At 41.6% G+C, this 18910-nt stretch overlaps 3 protein-coding genes across 4 annotated transcripts in view; all 3 read right to left on the bottom strand.

The window, feature by feature from the left end:
• The window catches only part of LOC117258949 (homeobox protein Hox-C10a-like), a 57077-nt gene that overhangs the window by 23685 nt on the left and 14482 nt on the right, over nt 1–18910 (bottom strand).
• On the bottom strand, nt 607–3355 carry hoxc6a (homeobox C6a). Of its 2 annotated transcripts, none has more exons than XM_033630219.2 (2): nt 2187–3355; nt 607–1718 (listed from the first exon to the last, which is right to left on the bottom strand). In XM_033630219.2, exons 1-2 carry the CDS (start codon nt 2581–2583, stop codon nt 1411–1413), a joined length of 705 nt encoding a protein of 234 aa, XP_033486110.1. In that variant the 5' UTR covers nt 2584–3355; the 3' UTR covers nt 607–1410. The 2 variants fall into 2 exon arrangements, with proteins under 2 accessions (XP_033486110.1, XP_033486109.1); XM_033630218.2 differs by having other exon boundaries at nt 607–1721.
• Nucleotides 11892–15650, bottom strand: hoxc8a (homeobox C8a). The gene is made up of 2 exons (XM_033630217.2): nt 14885–15650; nt 11892–13493 (listed from the first exon to the last, which is right to left on the bottom strand). The coding sequence occupies exons 1-2, from the start codon at nt 15318–15320 to the stop codon at nt 13183–13185; spliced, it is 747 nt and encodes a 248-aa protein (XP_033486108.1). The 5' UTR covers nt 15321–15650; the 3' UTR covers nt 11892–13182.

Raw genomic sequence — 18910 nt, forward strand, 5'->3', positions numbered from 1 at the left:
CCAGGCAGGGATCTTTAGCGCAAAAAAGGGCAGGACAGTAAGACAAGAGCGTCATCTGGTGTCTGGTATGGAGCAGGACGGTCAGGACCGGCCAGAGCTCTCTGCCCCTGACACAGTGCGAGTCCACCAACACACCCATATCTGAATAATTATAATCATAATAACAATATCAACAATAATGATAATAATAATAACAATAATAACAAGGAGGATTTAAAGTGCGCATTTGGTTGAAATATATTTACGCACATGGACGTGAGAACGTCGCTAAAAGTTGTGTTACAGTAGCCTAATAATGCAGCGACGGGAATGTTATAGTGTCTAACTACATATTGGACAATGGCTCATTCCCGTGCTGCTTTGACACCAATCAGAAAGTTGGATATTTAATGTTTAAGAGGGCAAAATTTGCGTAAAAATCACTATATACTTATTTGTTACCCACTTGCCTTCACGGCCTCTCTTCGCCATAAAGGTCATGATAATATTAAAATGTACAAACAGGCATCCACTGTTAGTTTGGTGCGTATTTTAGGAACTCTTTCTTTATGCGGTCATCTGACTCAGAAAAGTGCAATGCTCCCCAAAAACCACAAGACGAAAGGGTGAAATTTTTACAAATATTTTATTCCATGATACACAATTATGACAAAACATGAATTCGTAACTCCCAAACAAAAGTGAAGAATTACTAGTGTACAAATCTATCTCACAAGGAAAGCCTATTGTGTCAAATGAACAAAATAAAATAAAAAAAGGGGGGCTAAGCGCAATTTTTTATGTAATGCAGCGTCTATCAAAGCGGCTAAATGCACATAAGTCCTCACAGGATTTACATAGGATACTGTTGATTATATACAGGCATTTGTGTTGTGTGTGTTGTGTGTGTCTGTAGTCTATATCCGTGCAAATGTTTATGCAGGACACTTTTTTCTTTCTGTCTGCGGACGATTCAAGTACTGGATTATACAGGGATCAAATAAAGTGTCCACCCGGTCCTTTTCCTTTCCTTCCGTGGAATGTGCATGTACAACATTAAGTAAAGTCTGACCAACACTGTATTTGTGAGGTGATCAAAGAGTTCACAGTGATGGATGGAGTGTGGGGGAGGATAAATACATAGTTTTACTGGCATTGGGAATAAAATCAATACTTCTTTTTATTTTCACAATACAAGTGTGACATTGCAATAGAAAAAAAAATCCAAATGTCACAGGGAGGCCATACTGTGGCTGAAATATTCTGGATTTCTAAGGCTCAACACTCCTGTGGTCAACATGGGATATAAGTGGGAAAGCTGCGGGGTAGCCATCATGCAGTGAAGTCGCTCTCAAGTCCATATATTTTTTTTAGGTAGTTATGTTGGGTTTTTTAATGGTCATCAGGTGTTCTTCTTCTTTTATTTTTTAACTATTCTTTCTTCTTGTCCTCATCCTTCTCGTCTTCCATTGCGCCACTGCGTTCCTCCTCTGTGGAGGCTCCTGTCTGTTCACTTCCAGTCACCGTGGAGGTCAGGTTGCTCTCTTTCTTCCATTTCATGCGTCGGTTCTGAAACCAGATTTTGATCTGCCGCTCTGTTAAACAAAGCGCGTTGGCGATTTCGATGCGTCTGCGCCTGGTCAGGTAGCGGTTGAAATGAAACTCCTTCTCCAGCTCAAGTGTTTGGTAACGAGAGTATATTTGACGTCCCCTGCGTCTGTCTGTCCCGTAGCCCACTCCTGCTGAAATACAAAGTGAAGGCACTGATTTAATCGCTTATAAGGAGAGGTCACATTTGGCATTTAGATTAAAGAAAAAAGCATGCTCCTGTCTGGGCTCTGTGTAACACTTTGAAGCAGTTCAACACAAGTTTTAGCTCATTGTTAGAGACAATTGCAATCTAAATCCGTGTAGAAAAATAAACACATTTTAACTGAAAGACAAATCATATCTCAGAGGGCATCTTTGCTTTATTATCTAAAATAATGAAAGCATCATAATGCATTCTCTCTGTCTCACGCCATTGATTATGGCTACTATATCTTTCTTAATATGAAAGCTGTTTGTTTGCACATGTAAAGGCCCATCTACAAGTCGAGGGGATACAGTAATGTTTTATGGGGCCATAAAAAGTAACTTACTCTCTTGGTAAGACATATCGTAAAACTGGCCCATTTCCTTAATTTATTTGTCGTAGTAAAACTCACCGCTGTGTGAGTTCATTCGCTGCATCCACGGGTAGATCGGGATGTTGCTTTTCTGGTCCTGCGCTGCTGCTCTTCCTTGATCCAAACTGTACTCTTGAGCAATGTGGCTTTGTGTATTGAGTCCCATGTTTGTTTGTCTGCAACTGGGGAGCACGTCCTTGTCTTGAAGAAACACGTTTGATCCATATTCATACTGTGCCCTGCCAGACCCAAAAACGACATTATCTTGAGGAGAGTAGAAAGGTGCATATATCCGATTCTGGGTCACAGCGGCACCGTACGACGAAAAATGTCTGACTGTGTCATAGGTGGTGGAGTTTAGGGGTACGTTAGGCAAAACATCTTGACCACCGGATAAATGGCAGGAGAGCGACGGGTTTGCGAAATAAGAATTCATACCTTGCCTGTAACCCTCTCTCCAACTCTCCCCACTTCTTTATCGGTCTCTTTTCAATCTCCTTCTCAGTAAATCTCCTTCCCGTCTGTGTCAACCAACCACACCTTTCTCCAAGGTCTTCTTTTTTTCCCCTCGACTTTCTGCTTCTCTAACTGGACGTGGGCTACTTTGAGGATTCAATATTATTAATTTCCAATCTCCGGTTAAGACGCACAAACCCGAGTGTTATAGCCGAGGCTTGGCTCGGTGAGAGACAATATGACAACGTCAGCTGACCATTCTCCACCAATTGAGAGGCAGGAGTTGAGGAGAAACTGTAGCTTTTAGCTCAGAGCTTGAACATTAGTGCTAAATGCCGATAAACACAACGTAGAGTTGGAGTGGCACACTATACAGCCTGGCTGCATGGAGCATTTTTGACTTTAAGTTTAAGAATATGTGGTGTTAATGGAGGAAGTATGATGCGTAATGTGGGCAATGTCATTCAGTACAGTGCTCACACTCACAGCAAGGCGGAACCTTTGCATGAAAACACACATGAACTCAACTCCAAATGTGTCTTAAAGAGTGCAACTCAGGAAATCAACTATTAAATCAATTAACTACATTATAAAGCAGCCCCCCTCCCTGTGAGTTCATGTGATTGTTAGTGTGTATGTGTGTGTTTGTGTGTGTGTGTCCAAAACTCAGTTTTAATTTCATAACACCACTGCAGCGATGGGCTACAATATCCAAATGCTCTCATCCCGCAGGACGCGCCGCCTTTGTGTGAAGACTAAAATGAATATTGGCATTTACTGTTTATCTCAGCCATATCGACGAGTTTCCAACATACTGTTAATGTTTCCATTGTGTATGAATTATCTGGCATGTGAGCAATTTCAATGCTTTTGCAGTGAACTGGGGGAGGGTGTAGGTGGTAAGAATGCGTTTATGGTCTCTCTTCTGTGAGGGCAATAAAACAAGTGACGTTCCCCAGCACACCAACAACTATCTCTGCAGCAAAGCCCTGCAACACGAGCAGCATTCTCCCAGGCTCACAAATGAAAGCACTGCACAGCACGTGGAGGCATAAAGTGAAAGGGAAATAGCGTGTGTATAGGTCCGAGCGACTATAAAGAGCTGCGTCTGAGAAGATCATTTCTGCCACCCTCTTTGAAAATCTAATCAGTTATGCGACTGTCCAGCTCACGTCAGACTAAATCCTCCACAGGCCAACTGTGCCCCGGTGCTCACTATGAGCTCAGCTCTCAGGTACAGTCTCTTTAACTCGTAACAATAAACAGTATGCTTGCAATTTTTACGCACAGAAGTTAGAGTTAAAATGCAACGTGTTAAAATGCTTATGCAGATGTTCCAGTCATTTTTTCTTTCCTTGTTCTGATCATACTTCGACATTCCTCTGACACACACAGGGGAAAGGGGAACCGATAATTATCTCAGCAGCAAATGATGGGTTTGGAAATTACTTTAGAGGTGTTCTGCAAAAATCTAGCAAGACTTGAGCGCCTGTCAGGGGCGAAATGTGCTGCCTCTAAATGCGTAAAATTCCACATTAATAATATCAGAAACAACCCAGCTTCACTCACTTTCAGTTTGCTGTGATCAATATAATTAAATTATTTTTGTACATCTGATAAGAGCGCAGCTTTAACACCATTAGATTTTTATTTTTTTAAAAACAAGCGCGTTTTAGACAGCAGGAAATAGAAAGCTCCACACATTCATCTGAAACAATATAATTCACATTATCTTGGCTTTTCGCAACAGGCCATAATAGATAGCAATAAAATAATCAATACAGTTATTGAAAATGTCTGTTCAAACGCAGCAGCCTATTGGTCCACCTCACTGATCCCTTCAATAGGGTGAATACTTGCAGCCTAAACGTGCAACACTGTTTGGTCTGTTGTTTGGAGTCCTGAATAGCCCATAAAAGAGACAAGAACAAAGAGAAGGAAGTAGCTGGTGCAATAAAAGTTTCCCTTCACCTTATTCGTGGCCATATGTGACATCCGCGTCGCACAAATTTGGGGCAAATAAAGCGCAAAAGTTGCAGGCTGTAATGTCCCCCTACTGCTGCCCTGGGATTAGCTCTGTCCTTTTTTACTTTGGTATTAAGTAACGAATCAGTTTGTGATGGCACACATCAAACATGACGCAGGATGAAACTACTGGGATTCAAATTTATATAAATGGATTTTTAACCCACTTTAGAGACAAGGTTATTACATGTTAGAAAAATATAAAAATACAGAAAATATAAAAAGTATATTCAGCACTTTAACCGCACAATAAAATCAGATTTTAAATTCAAACCATAGAGATGAAGCCCAAAATGTGATTAATTTGCTGTTTGGCAGTCAGTGTTATGTTGATTTGTCATGCTCACGGTGTCAGAAACAGCATGTGTGCAAGTCTTTGTTTCATTACAACAATTTCTGTTGTCATCGCCGTGCAGTTGTTATAATTCACTCATTGCAGGACGCTTTTAAAATTAACAGAGCTTCAAAAGCTTTTTTTGATTAAAATAATGTTTAAAATATTTGGGGTTTAAAAAAACCCACAGATTGTGCTGAATTGTTTTTTCGCAGCCTCCACCACCCCCTCCCCAAAAACACGCCGGTCCATAAAGTTTAGGTTGTAAATAAAGGCTGAACACTAAAGCCAATGTGTGGACTGGAGAGGCAGGAATGCAGCGGAGGTTGTGCGCCAGTGTGCAGAATTAGAAAGGTCATTCTTTCCCCCGTGTTTTAGTGTTTTATTGCGGCCCGTGAGGCAAATCACATGCGCGGCTTTTGATGCAGGAAGGAAAGAAGCCGTTTGGTGCACCTTTTCCACGATCTTTAAAAGGATATTACAGCCGGCGATGAACGAAAGAGCTGGGAGGGTCCAAGACTAAAATGATGAATGATGAATTATTAACAATAGTCTGATACTGAGTACTAACCATGAGTATGAATAATTAGCATTAATAATTCATTAATGAATAGTATGTGTTGTTGATTTGTAGTGAGTAGTTATCGACGGTGAATGCGCAATGACGCATACTATAGAAACAGATCATGCGTGACAGCGCTGTTATTATTATTATTATCATTATTATTATACTTGGACTTATTCGTATTATTATTATTTGTATTATTCTTGCATTTGTTGGGGTTGTCTGGTTTGCTCCGGTCATGCTAGATCGCTTTTAAATGTGCGCTTTAATTGGTTGAAATGCTGAAGGCCTGAGTGTAACAGCTTCCCCCCTATGCAACACAACAGGGCCCATCCACGTCCATGAAACTATAGCCTCTCTTTTGCATTCTTATACATCAATATCCAGCAGCACCACATCAGTCAGAATTAGTTATACGGGACCTGTAAAATTTCTACATTATCAGCCATGATTAAAAACACAGCGAGGGAGGCAAAGTCTGCTCTGCCCCTGATGCTTTTTCCTCTCCCCCGCTTCTAACCTTACTAATAAGGAGTAATTCACATACTAACAATGTAAAGCCCTCTATAAGCACTTTACCATCGCTGGCTAGCCCAATTAATGTCCGGAAGTGTTCGACTTTATGCTCGTTAAGCACTCAGGAAGCTGTTGCCCAATGAGCGCATGTTGATCCACACATCATAAATTATGACCATTAGTAGGCAAAATTTTTGCCCTGTCGGGATTTGTAAGTGAGATTCTAAATGTGGTGATGCGGACAGATTCATGACTTCATGGAGTTTTATGCGAACCTATCTCTGGTTTTAAAAACACTGCAGGGCCAAACAATAGAGTGTGGTTTTCCCCTCTTATTTTAAACCAAGATTTACCTAACAACCCCAAACGTCATGCATTAAATGGACTCTCTCCCTCCCTTTCCTCTCCTCTCTCCCTCTTTCCCTCTCTCTCTGCAGGCAGTGTTGGGCAGCAGCAGACACGACCCATTGCAACAGCAATGTTTCATAAGGGAAAAGCAAACAACGTGTGTAACAGTAGGTTATAAGACTTTAAAGGCATCCGCGACGAGGCTCTGCCAGTAATTGTGTTTTACAAGATTGAAGCGCGGAGGCTGTTGAGCCTTCAGCAGGGGACAGGAACACGTGAAATCACTTTATGACACTAAAAAATATTTGGTCTCTGCGCAGACAATAATAAAACGCAGAGGGAGCATTGCAGCAGGCTGAGCTTTGATAAAACAAACCGCTTTCAACTTCAAATGCAGACAAGAAAGGACTGCTGTCTGAGTCACACACACACACACACACACACACACACACACACACACACACTGTGGTATTTAAGATGCCATTGGATACTTCACTGCAATGTGTAAACTATACTGTATGGGGGTGCAAGGGCAATTTAATATCCCTTATCCTTTTTATTTATGTTTTTTAAACACACATTTGCTTTGGTTTTAAACACACACTGGGACACACACACACTTGTATTATATTGGTTGTAGCCCCATCTGTGAGGTGTTTCCCATGCTCACAATATTTGCAAATTAATCTGGATTTTTTGTTATGATTTTATTTTTTATTGTCAAAATATTGAAGAAAAATCGAATAAGTGGAGTGTGTTTGATCACAAACACCATAATTCATGTGTGACTTATTACCCGCAGTTCAATCTGTCCCCTCATGTCAGATAAGTGTTGTTATTGTTGGTGATTTTGGTGATAATGAGGATATGTGTGGTGATTTTTTTTTTATATATTTATTTTTTTGCTAATGGTGTGAATAAACTCTCATGCTGTCCATCACAATGTCGTCAGTGATTATGTCACAGCATCCTGTAACAAACCGCTGCATCTCATTACATCAGAACAAAACAATAAAACAAACCAAGTCTCTCATTCTCCGTGGTGACACCAACAAATCAGACTCTCAGGAACACTCCTCGGTGTCAGCTCGTGGCGGTTACTCGCTGGCAGCGGTGTATCAGCTGGGTCAGCTGACATCCGCAGTGAACCGCCGCCGAAAACCAGCAGCCATAAACAACAAGCCTCAACACCCGCCCACTTCCACATGCAACGCTTCTGATCGCTAGGGGGCACTGCCGGGATCTACACCGTGTGTCAGTGTGTATACACACTGTAGTCTATGTGTGTGTGTGTGTGCGTGTGCGTGCGCGTGCGCGTTATTGCATATGTTATTCAGGCCCTTGGCACAGACTGAATATAACAAGTGACAACAAGTATGGAAAAAAGAAATAATTAGAGCACGTGAATGAAATTTGTCACTCCCTGGTCAGCAGGGCCTGTGAGTGATGACAAAGTTTACTATCAGTGGGCAATTTATTACAGCACATTGGCACAGCATCTCGAAAATGCCCCGCTAATGTAAGCTAAAGCGGTGAGCACACACACAGCAGGTGCTGCTACACCAGCCAGTCAGATACAATGCCAGTCGCTCAAGGCATCAGCAGCCTCCCAGGCTACAGGTCAGGTCACAGCTCCACAGAACAGACACCTCCACCTTCTCATGATCTCACACACTCTGCATCATTCATCACTTCAGCCCAGCAACCCACCGGCTGATGGCCAAACACAACATGAAAACACTGAGAAAGAGTGATAGAGATATGTGTAATCTTACCCCAGCAGGCTCTCCGTAGTTTGTAGCTTCACTGTGGTCCAGCACAGCAGCTGAGGGGTCACGATGGCGAGTGGGAAATATCAACAGAGCGCACATCTCCCGCGTACTGTCTTCGCATCCCGGCGAGAAGGAGCACACGGAGGCAGGCTGTCTTGTTTGCCGTGAAAAGTCTTTTCTAGCAGGCTTGCTTGCTCCTTTTCCCTTCCCAGTCGCGGCTTTATTGCCTCCGGGGGGGATAAACGCAGCGGCTGGTAGAGGCGGCGACTGTCCCGAAGATCCCTCTGTCAGGAAGTCGGAGATCGGATGAATATCACACGAAGCAGCGCCAAAATGTCTGTGTAGTGTTTTTATATTAGAGTAAAGAAAAAAAGAGGTTTCTACGCCCCAGCTTAGTCTGCTGCTGATACAAGGGAAGGACCAGAGAATAGACAACAGCATAAAGTTCATGTTCATAGAGCGTGTGCCACGTGGCTCGCCTCAGCCAATCGCGGAAAGGATTCAGTCGTAAACTTTTATTACTCAGCTGTAAATTTCTCCCTTTAACAACCAGGAATGTTTGCACCCATCTTTCCCCCTTTCTTTTTTTCGATTGCACAAAACTAAAAATGGCCACACGATATGGAGCGCGATGCTTAGATTCCCCCCCATATGTCACAAATCAGACGTGCAAGAAAAATATGACAGTTCCCCTGGTGGACAAGCTGTATGCCATGATGTACCCAAGCCAACGGGAAATGGGAAATAAAAAGTGTGCGAGGGAGAAAGAGAGGGAGGGGAGACAGGAAAAGGAGACAGGGAGAGACGTGGAGAGAAAGAGAGGGAGACGTCTAATTAAACTTCAATTAGCTTAACTATACTTCCATATTAGGGCCACTCTGTCTGGCTGACTCTCGGGATGGATTACCTGACAGTAAGCAGATATCAGGTTCCACTGATCACATCAAACATCACCTAGATGCCTCAGGTACATGCGTAATATGGAGATTGTGTCAAATTTAACCGAGTGGCTGCAGGGGATTGTCATTTTTTAAACTTGAAAAGCAGGAAAGGTGGAGTTTGAGCCTGCAGAGAATAAAAACACCCCAACAGCTATACAAGGACACAGCAAACACTGTAAATATAGTCCAAACTTTCAACAAGATCTATGAGTTACACACACACAGAAGGAAAAATTTACGCATCCTAAAATACGGACATTTTTTTACCTCTTAAAGATGAAGAGAATATAGGGCGGCCACTGGGTTTTTAAGAGAATATCCTCACCTTCAAGTAATATATTGTACTGAAATACATCTAAAAAAACAGAGGAGCAAAAGGATTCAATATGAAGAGAACAATAGAGGAGAAATCATTTAATTTGAGCCTAGCACGCAGGTTTTATCCCATAAATCCCACCAGTGCCAGGCCCCGCGCTTTTTAGAGGAAGAAAATTATGGCATGCAATCTCAGTAACGAATTAAATAAATTCCCTCGCACCCAAAACAATCAGGGAAAAAATTGAGTTACATACTTGGATGAGCTGTGCATCTTGTCCTTGCAGGCCGTGATCTCCACACTGAGCCTCGGCACACACAGACAAAAGATGCAGACGCATCCGAGCCGTGCCTTTACACCGCCAATAAAGTTTACAGCAGGTACACTAAACTTTATTGGGAATGTCAACCCTGTGGTAAAAGCACACACACACACACACACACACACACACAAAGGCCCCATCCGTGGCGCAGAATAACTGTGACTTGGGGACACATCCGGAATTTTCTAAAGACTACACGCACGTAAATAGAGAAATAAACACCCTGAATGGAAAGGCTGCGCTTTGACGCAATATTGTTCCATTCAGAAAAAAATACAACACACAATTGAAGGGGATAAAGCTCTAGAATAAAGATCTGAAATGCCTTATTTGATTTTGTGGTGCCAGCTTGGACTTACATAGAGGGACTGAAATTTAAAAAATGAGTTTGCAGGCAATTTGCCTTTTTACGCAAATAAAACATAATAGAAAAGCCTGCATGTGACACTGAGCCTTCATTTCGATTTGTTAGGCTACACTAACTTCACCAATCAGACAGAATAAATGTTGCTCTGCTATTTTTATCTGTGAGTTCATTTTAGTTAAAAATAAATAAATAAATAAATAAACACAATTATTAAGAGACAACTGTTAATTGGGGAAAAAGGTGCAGCTTGTTTATTTTTATTTATTTATTTCTGCGTCTAAAAGAAGCAATGATTCCGTTTAATTTCTTTAATCTACTTTTCATATAAAAATTTTAACATTTGGAATTAAATCTAAAGACAGGCCTAATGACAAAATAATATTAATTTGAGGAAAAGAGTCTCCTAACACTCGCACCTTGCAGTAGTCCTCACGTTTAAGTATTTGCATGCATAGTGTTTCATATACACATCGAATAGACTAATTTAGATTATTCAAATAGTCTATAACTGAGCGGATGAAAGCAGACAGACTACAGACGCACCACTGAATAATTCAGCTGCATGATACTGACACAACTACACGGAGACGGCCTTGGTAATTAGCCAAAATGTACTTCTACTAATAAATTAAAATATAGTCTGTTACTGGGCTTCAAATTAAAATGCAGCTTCGATGAAATTCTGCTGCAAACAGTAGGTGGAGGAAGAGGAGGTCACATTACATGACTTGGAGAAGTAGTGTCGGATTACTATTAATATAATCGAGCGAGTTCTGGTATCAAGACTTTGAGTGACCTACATTGCTGCACGGTTTGAGACACAGTGAAGTGTTGGTGCTACATCAATGATACTCTCGTTTCATGTTGACTGCTCATTTACTCCGTTTATCCTAAACCGTCACCATGAAAGCAGCAGCAGCTGGACAGGCCAGGAGAAGAGAGGAGAGGAGGAGACTCTAGGTGTTGCCTGCACTTGGCCTCTTATCCGCTTTGATTTCAACGCTCGTGATGCTTTCCGGAGGTTTGTCTGGACACCAAGTTTTCACACAACACCTTTGCATGGTATAGACGGGATAAAGCCTCCCTCAAGCTTTGCCATTATTTAGTCTGATTATTAACACCACGCCAGATGTTTGTTCATCTCATCTCAAACGGCCATTATTCATCCCCAAGATTCATTAAGAAAAGCTTGGTGTCCTCCCCGAAGAGAGGAAGTTTCTTATTAAGAGGATGAATCAAACACGACTCAGGCTTTGGAGAGTACGCATGCTGTGAATTGGATGCGCAACCTTTCCTTAAAAGGTAAAGGGATACGTCTGCAAACGCACGTCTGGCGTTTTTTGCTAATCGAATAAGTTGGAAAGTTTAAATTAGGCAAACTTTAGTCAAGGGGCCATTCAATATGCTCTGCGCCTCCTGCTCCACCACCACCTCCTCCTCACTCCTAGCACCGCCAGTAAATGTTTGGAGCGCATATGGGCTGGAAATCAAAGCATCATCAAAACATCAACATTGTTGCGCCATATCTTCATTGAATTGTTTTTATCATTTGTGTCAAATTACTTTTGGATATGAAAGCTGAGGCTCCTATTTGGCTCTGCAGCATCCCAAAGTTTATAACTCGTTAGAGAGAAAAGCAGAAAGGTAACTGAATGTGTACTAGACTGCATATTTTCACCTCACATATGTATGCGCCTCATTTTAATGTGTGTGGAGGGGAGGGAGAAGAGGGAATAATTTTCCAGTAACCGACGCTGTAATGTCAATAAAAAACAGAAATGATTGTGAGCCATCTTGTTTATTTGTGATTTTACATCAACAATGGCGGGGACACACAATTCCGTCTTTCACAGGAGAAACACCAGGAAACGAGCATATTGTTAAACATCAATATATAACAAGACGTACATAAAGATTATATTCAGTGCAAAACAACTACGCTATATCACCAGCACATTAAAATAAAAATTCCCTTACTTTCAAAATCCTTGTAATTGTAGCAGGTATTATCATACACAGTAAATGTGCGTTATAGGCAGTTTTAGTTGTTGGGGAAAAGAGCTTGCAATCGAGTCAGAGCGATGCCACAAGTGAGGAATATAAATTCAGCAAAGGCAAGGCTCTGAGTTTAGGTAGTGCCGTGGTACAATCTCAAAAAAATTGTTTGCTTGGCTTTGAGCTAATTGTCTTCCCAAGACTCACAAATTGTCTTCAACAAGTGTATATTGTATATTGGGTAAATGCTACATACATAACTTAATAATATAAGGTTGATATAGAACACTTTTTTAAAATTAAAACCATATGAAATCTCTATATTCAGAAATCTCTATTGCAATTCCCCCAGGTTTAGGTAGCATCAAAGGATTTCAAACGATTGCATTTCCCTGGTAATCCTAGAAAAAGATGTCTGAGGAGCTAATGGCTATCTTTGTCTAGGCCATTCACATGAAAACGAGTAAAACAGTAACAGTAACAATTAGAATAATAAAACTTGTGGTTTCCACACGGGCCGTTCAGCCAATGTAACTGCTGCGATGATGTCTGAACACTTACTACTAAGTTATAGGCCTACATTTCGCTTACAATTTCGGAAAGGCTACTCTGAAATGACGTCCATGTTCTTTTTAAAATGTAGGCTATCATCTATTTACAACACAGGTCGGCGTTGGTCATGGTTTTATCTTATTTGGCTATACTTCTGATACAGTTATTATTAAAAGCAAATTTGTAAAAAATAGCTAAGCCATTTTCCATCTAACATGCGTTTTAATTGACCCCCTTTTTTTGCAAGGGCAACTGTTCTATCAAAGGAAATGTGCTACAGGCGTGTGTAGCTTCTACTGAACAAAAAATAAAAATCCAAATGCGATTCATGTTAGGATAATCGTGGGAAGGGAGAATTTTGTCTATTTATGACAGCAATATTAAGAGGGATTCCTGTCCCCTCTTGACAAAATGAAAGGGTGGTCATAAAGTTGACGCTCTCTGCCTCCTTGTGACTCTTCGTCTGTTTATGGGACCTCTCTTTTTTCTCTTTTTCAGCCATATAACCATAAAAAAGACCATAAAATCACTCCTTGGTCTCTTCTTTCTCTTCCGCTTCTTTCTCCTCTGCCTCTTCCCCTTCACCGTCCTCGTTGCCCTCTTCCTCGGCTTCAGCCTCTCCTCTCTGACCCGGAAACTTGTCTTTGTTGTTCTCTTTTTTCCACTTCATCCTCCTGTTCTGAAACCAAATCTTCACCTGCCGCTCGGTGAGGCTCAGGGCGTGGGACACCTCGATCCTTCTCTTGCGGGTCAGGTAAGGGTTGAAGAGAAACTCCTTCTCCAGTTCAAGAGTTTGGTACCGACTGTAGGTTTGTCTCCCATTCCGTCTTCCTGGGGCTTGAATGAAATAAAGCCAAGAGGTTAGCTGGATTGACCACGGTGCCTCATTAAAAAAAAAAATCATCCAGATGACTTGTAATTAATTCTGCATTTGCCTCTTTCCCCTAAGCATGAATAATAATCGCTCAGCTCCTTCATTATCTTTCACCTCTAGTCACATTCATACAGAGCGGGAAAGCCCTTATTCAAACTGTAGGGTAAATCTGCAAGTCTACAAATATGTGCAATATTAATCATATTACATGTGGAATTCATAAAAGCATACTCTCACTTGTGTTTTTACCATTTACAGATTTGTCTGCATGGAGCTGCGACTTTTACACCCATAAAGAGTTACAGGGTGAGTGTGAGAATATCTTGTACTTATATAGAAAATGCCCATAAATTATCAATTCATACATCCATAAATGTAGGCAAAAGTGTGATAAATTCACAGCAGTTTATTGGAGCTAAATTCCCACAAACTAAAATCAATATATTGTATTTTAGATGAGTATTTAAACTACATGCAGAGGCACAAAAATGACTATGGTTTTCCTCACTAGCAACAGGGCCTATGCAAGCCAGGTTGAGATTTTCAGTCACACACACACACTCATACACACTCACACAGAGAGAGTGACACACACATGAGGAAAATAAGAGAAGGGAAAAGTATGAGAACAGAGAGAGATTAAGCTGCACTGTAACAACAGATGGGGACAGGCTAATGATAAATATCTCTCTGAGCAGATAAAAATGACGCTTACACCTGTGTGGAGTTAATGTAGCCTGATAGCCTGAACAGAATGATCCATGATAGGAGGAGGTAATATCTACAAAGCCCTTATGATTATGGCTGTATGAGTCTGAGCCACATTGGGCCTGTGGGTCAAATTACCCCCCAAAACCCCCTAAAACCCGGATTCTGGATAATCGGGGCATGTTGTGTTTCAGCTAACCCTCCTGTCACTCTGCATGGTACTGGTGTGTGTGGCAGCACCATATTTTAAACTTTGACTTATTCCTCCATCCCCCTAGTGCGTTAAGAGTTTGTGAAATATCTTATGTCAACGATAATTGACTTCAAAGAGCTGGTGTCATGAGCTGTGATCGGCAATTCGGTGTTTAAAGGCACTTTTGAAAGCAAAAATTCAGCCCTGTATGGACATGTGCTGCAGAGTTACAGCAGCCTGCAGTACAGGTTCTATGTGCCCCATCATGTTCCCTGACTTATTTCGTTTTATAGTTAAGAGACACACTCGTGTATACTCGGGCATATTAAGCACACATGCACACAAACACATGTACACAGGCGGACACACACACGCTGACACACACACATAGGCTACACACGCGCGCACACACAGTAACATAGAAAGAATAGGAAATAATTGTATGATTCTGACCGTGGGGTCTCATCCAAGGAAACATAAGACTGGGAGAGGAGTTCTGATTTAAGTGGCCTTGTCCTTCTCCGGGGTTAGAGCTGCTCGACGATTTACAGTCTGGGTATTGCGCTAGGCTTGCGTCTTGCTGGGTACCATAAAGCGTTTGCCTCGGAAGGGCTTCATATCCATAAAATTTCGTTGCGTCTCCGTGGCAAGCCAAAGCGCAGGGGTTTTGCTGGTATCCGGGGTTGGAGATCCCCGTGGTCCCGTGGTGGAAAAAGTCCTGCACATGATGGGACGGGTGCTGAAAGCCCGGTGCGGCTGCTCCGGGTCCGTAAACCAGCGTGTGGCTGCGGGCAACGCTTTGTGGAAACCTGCAGTCGTAGTAAGTTGGCTCCAGTGACTCGCTGCCTTTGTACTTAGAAAAAAGAGGGTTAACAAAATAGGAGCTCATGTTTAGTTAGCATCAAGCAGACGGGCTCTCTCGCAGCAGAATATCTCCTTTAGGATGATGGCAGCCTTTTGTTTAGGGTCCCAACTCGCACAGCGCGCACAGGCAGACAAACCGGAACTAGGAGAAACGCTGCCCCTTTGGACAATCTACGGCAGCTCACTCTCTCTGAGCCGTTCCTCTCATCGGATTTCTCTCGCAGTCGTGAGTGTGTGTTTTTTTCCCAGGCTGTGCAGGCTCAAACCCGGCTCATGGCATGTGCTTTGGATGTGCGTTAGCTAAGGTTAAAGCTGGCTTGCTCCACCGGCACAGTCACAGACGCTGCTCTTTTCCTTTCTTTTTCCTTTTTTTAAGCTTCCCACCGAACCACCCCCACCACAAGCGCCCCCCACCCCACCTCCACCCCCACCCCTTCATCTTCCTACGACCGGTCAGACGTGGGCCCTACGTATATCCACCTTGAGAGGAGCTGCACTAATCATAACCAACAACCCAAGAGGCTTTAAATATGATCCATGTTGTGTTTATCACAAAAAATGCTTTGTTAGAAGCTGATCAATGGAGCTGTGGAGTGGTTAGAATACAAACACTGTGACACATGGTGCATTTCCACTGTAGTATGACTTCATAGTTTAGCTTGTTGTCTTTGCATGTAGGTTATGAAGTGTTAAAAGCAGGGAAGGTTCCCTCTTTAAACACGGATAAAGCTGTGACTGCTGTCAGGCCCTGCTGACGCTTATACACTTATTTCCAGAATATAGCTGAGCTTTTATGGGCTCATGGAGGTCAACATAGCTTTGGGGAAGTTCATGAAAACAAAAATGTCTCAGAAAACAACACCAAAGACACAACAGCAAGACAAAAGTGAAGTTATGACGCAACGTATAAGACAAAAACATCCTCCTCGTGTAACCGAGGGGAGGCCAGGGCGACACACTTGCACCGTGCGCTGTAAAACACCGACACACGCAAATATAAACACGACCTGTGAATACTAGGTGCCACTTACTGACCCCGTAAAACCGACGAGGATAAGCAGTAAATCTCCCACGTGGAGGAGTTCATAAAATTTTACATCGGATGTTTAGCTACAATGAGCGCGCGCACAATTCCCAGCTCAATAGTTGCATGGGCTCTCCCTCTCCAAATATGCCAGTGTGGTTTTTGTGGGGTTACTGACGTTTTATACACATCATCGTAAAATATGAAAGGCGCACTGGGCGAATTTATAGACCTTTCACACTCTATAAATATGCAGATTGCCAATCATTGTTGCACACTTCTTGGGGACTTTGAGCTGCTGCTACAGACGTCACCACCGACACATAGTATGGAAATAAATGAGCAGGTAGCTGTTGTTGTTTTTTTTGCACAGACTGTACAGTGACAGTACAATTACTATTATAATTATTACAGTTATTATCATAGTCATATTTATCATAACCATGTTGTTGTATGAAGTGCGTGTAATAGCTTATATAATGTTGTTTTTCTGCTGTCAGAGATGCTATTCATGGTATTAATGTTACTAATGTAATTGTTTATGAATTGTTATTAAAGAAGTCTTTATATATTTAAATATGGTTTGTGCCTGTTCATTAACTGTGTTGTTGTTATTATGTTTATTATGTATTTCTTTGTTTTTCAACTTCATTTAACTGTGTTAGTTTTTAATTTACACCATGAAAAATAAAAAAAACAACAAATACAAACAAAAATTCAGACACAGAGTCCAAACACATAATGCCATATTATTCCATCTAAATGTAGATATCACTGCCCTTTATCAAAATTAAAGTCTGTCTAAGCAAAATTAACCTATTTTTAATAAGCACATAATATAGGAAATAAATTAAATACCACAATAGTCCAATTAACTCAAAAAATCATGGATATTGGACAAGTTTTTTAAAACCAAAAAAATGCCAAAAACGGAAATAAAAATCTAACTGACGAGTTATGAGTAAACTAAATATAATAATTAAAATAAAAACTGCAAAATAAGTGTTTATGCACACACTCTGTGCCCGACACAACAACCAGCTCTGCTGCATTCCTGGGTGCTGCTCTGTGGCCTATTACACAAAATGCGGTGGGTGACCATATCTGTCATTTTGTCATCGATAGGTTACTCTTCATTTTCCAGCCAAGCCACAGAGCTGTTAAGAAGCCCTTCAACACACAGACCTTGCTCAAAACATGGAGCAACAGCGTCATCTAGTGTTCACATGTGCCCCTAAACCTGAATGAATCCACCAATCAGAGACAACTGTGGTGTGGACACAGAGATTCTCCCCATTTGTCCAAAGCCTTGTATGTATCACGACTTTACCTTAAATAAAAAAAGATTTAAAGAATCTTTTCACTGTAACTACATGCCTCCAGTCTGGAGTTTTACAGCCTGCTTGAAATAGTTGTGCTGGATCTTTTTCCTGTTATGGCCGCTACCTGCTCTTATATAAGAGATAACTGTGTGCTCTGCAGCACTCATATTTATGCACAATAACTATTGACGTTTTCCCATCTAATTGTAGGCTAATAGAGCACTCTTGTGATGAAGTGCGGGGGAGTTGCGGCTGGCCCATCAGGCAAAAGTCCCCTGCACGGTGTGCATGACTCTCCTTTGAAGGAGTCCACCACCACCGTCCATTAAAACCATAAAGTAATTTAGCCCAGACGTCTAGCCAGTTAGTCGAGTTTGCTTTGTTCGTCTGCATTTGAGACAAACAGCCGAGCTCCAACAGGGGCTGTAAAACTGGCATTTTTGTCCGAGCTGAGCGGAAATGCACTGGATTAGGCTTTGAAATTACAGCATCCTGTCCGCATTGTTTGCCACCACAAAAAGGCAATTTAGGGCCTATCCCAGGAAACAAATGCGAGACTTGGGAAATTGTCTCTCACTCTAAAACTCAAATGTTCAAAATGTAAGCGCATTTTCTGATCGCCTGCGGGCCTGCACGGCGATCGCATAAAACTAGCAATCTACAAGTTTATTTAGAAGGTAATTAATTAAGGAAAAAATAGCAGTGGTTAATATTTATAAAGAAATACGTAATTGGAAATGTGACCACTGCGCAAACCTGTTTACTGACAACACATATGGGGCATGGATAGGGAGCAATAAAACAAAAATCGCACATGCCTCAGGCTTTTTTTGTTTTTTAGCTCTTAAAAGAAAATTTGTGTACAATTTAAATTAACTAAACTACTGCAGATACTCATATTAGTATTCCGCAAACACACAAGGGATTATTTGCAGGAATTTTGTGCTGATTGTTTTTGGAGAATTGACATTTTTCTCCCTAAAAACACCAACCACGGCTATTTGCGCCTTTATTTAATGTGTGCGCACTTATCCTTAAATATATGCACAACTAAATGTACGTGGCTGAGGCTTAAGGAAGGCTAAGTGCGACCCCAATTTAAAGCAATGCAAAGCTAAATTACAACAATGTTTTCTTGCTAAAGCCTTAATTGCGCTCACAACGTTTAGTTTTCGCCCTCGCCATTAGTTGCGGTGGGAGAGCTTATTTGGGCCTTAGCTGTACTTGGAGGAATGCTCGTCGGGCAAAACATGTTGGACCATGAATTGT

The sequence above is a fragment of the Epinephelus lanceolatus genome, chromosome 8 (genome assembly GCF_041903045.1).
Source record: "Epinephelus lanceolatus isolate andai-2023 chromosome 8, ASM4190304v1, whole genome shotgun sequence".
In the NCBI taxonomy this organism is placed as follows: Eukaryota; Metazoa; Chordata; class Actinopteri; order Perciformes; family Serranidae; genus Epinephelus; species Epinephelus lanceolatus.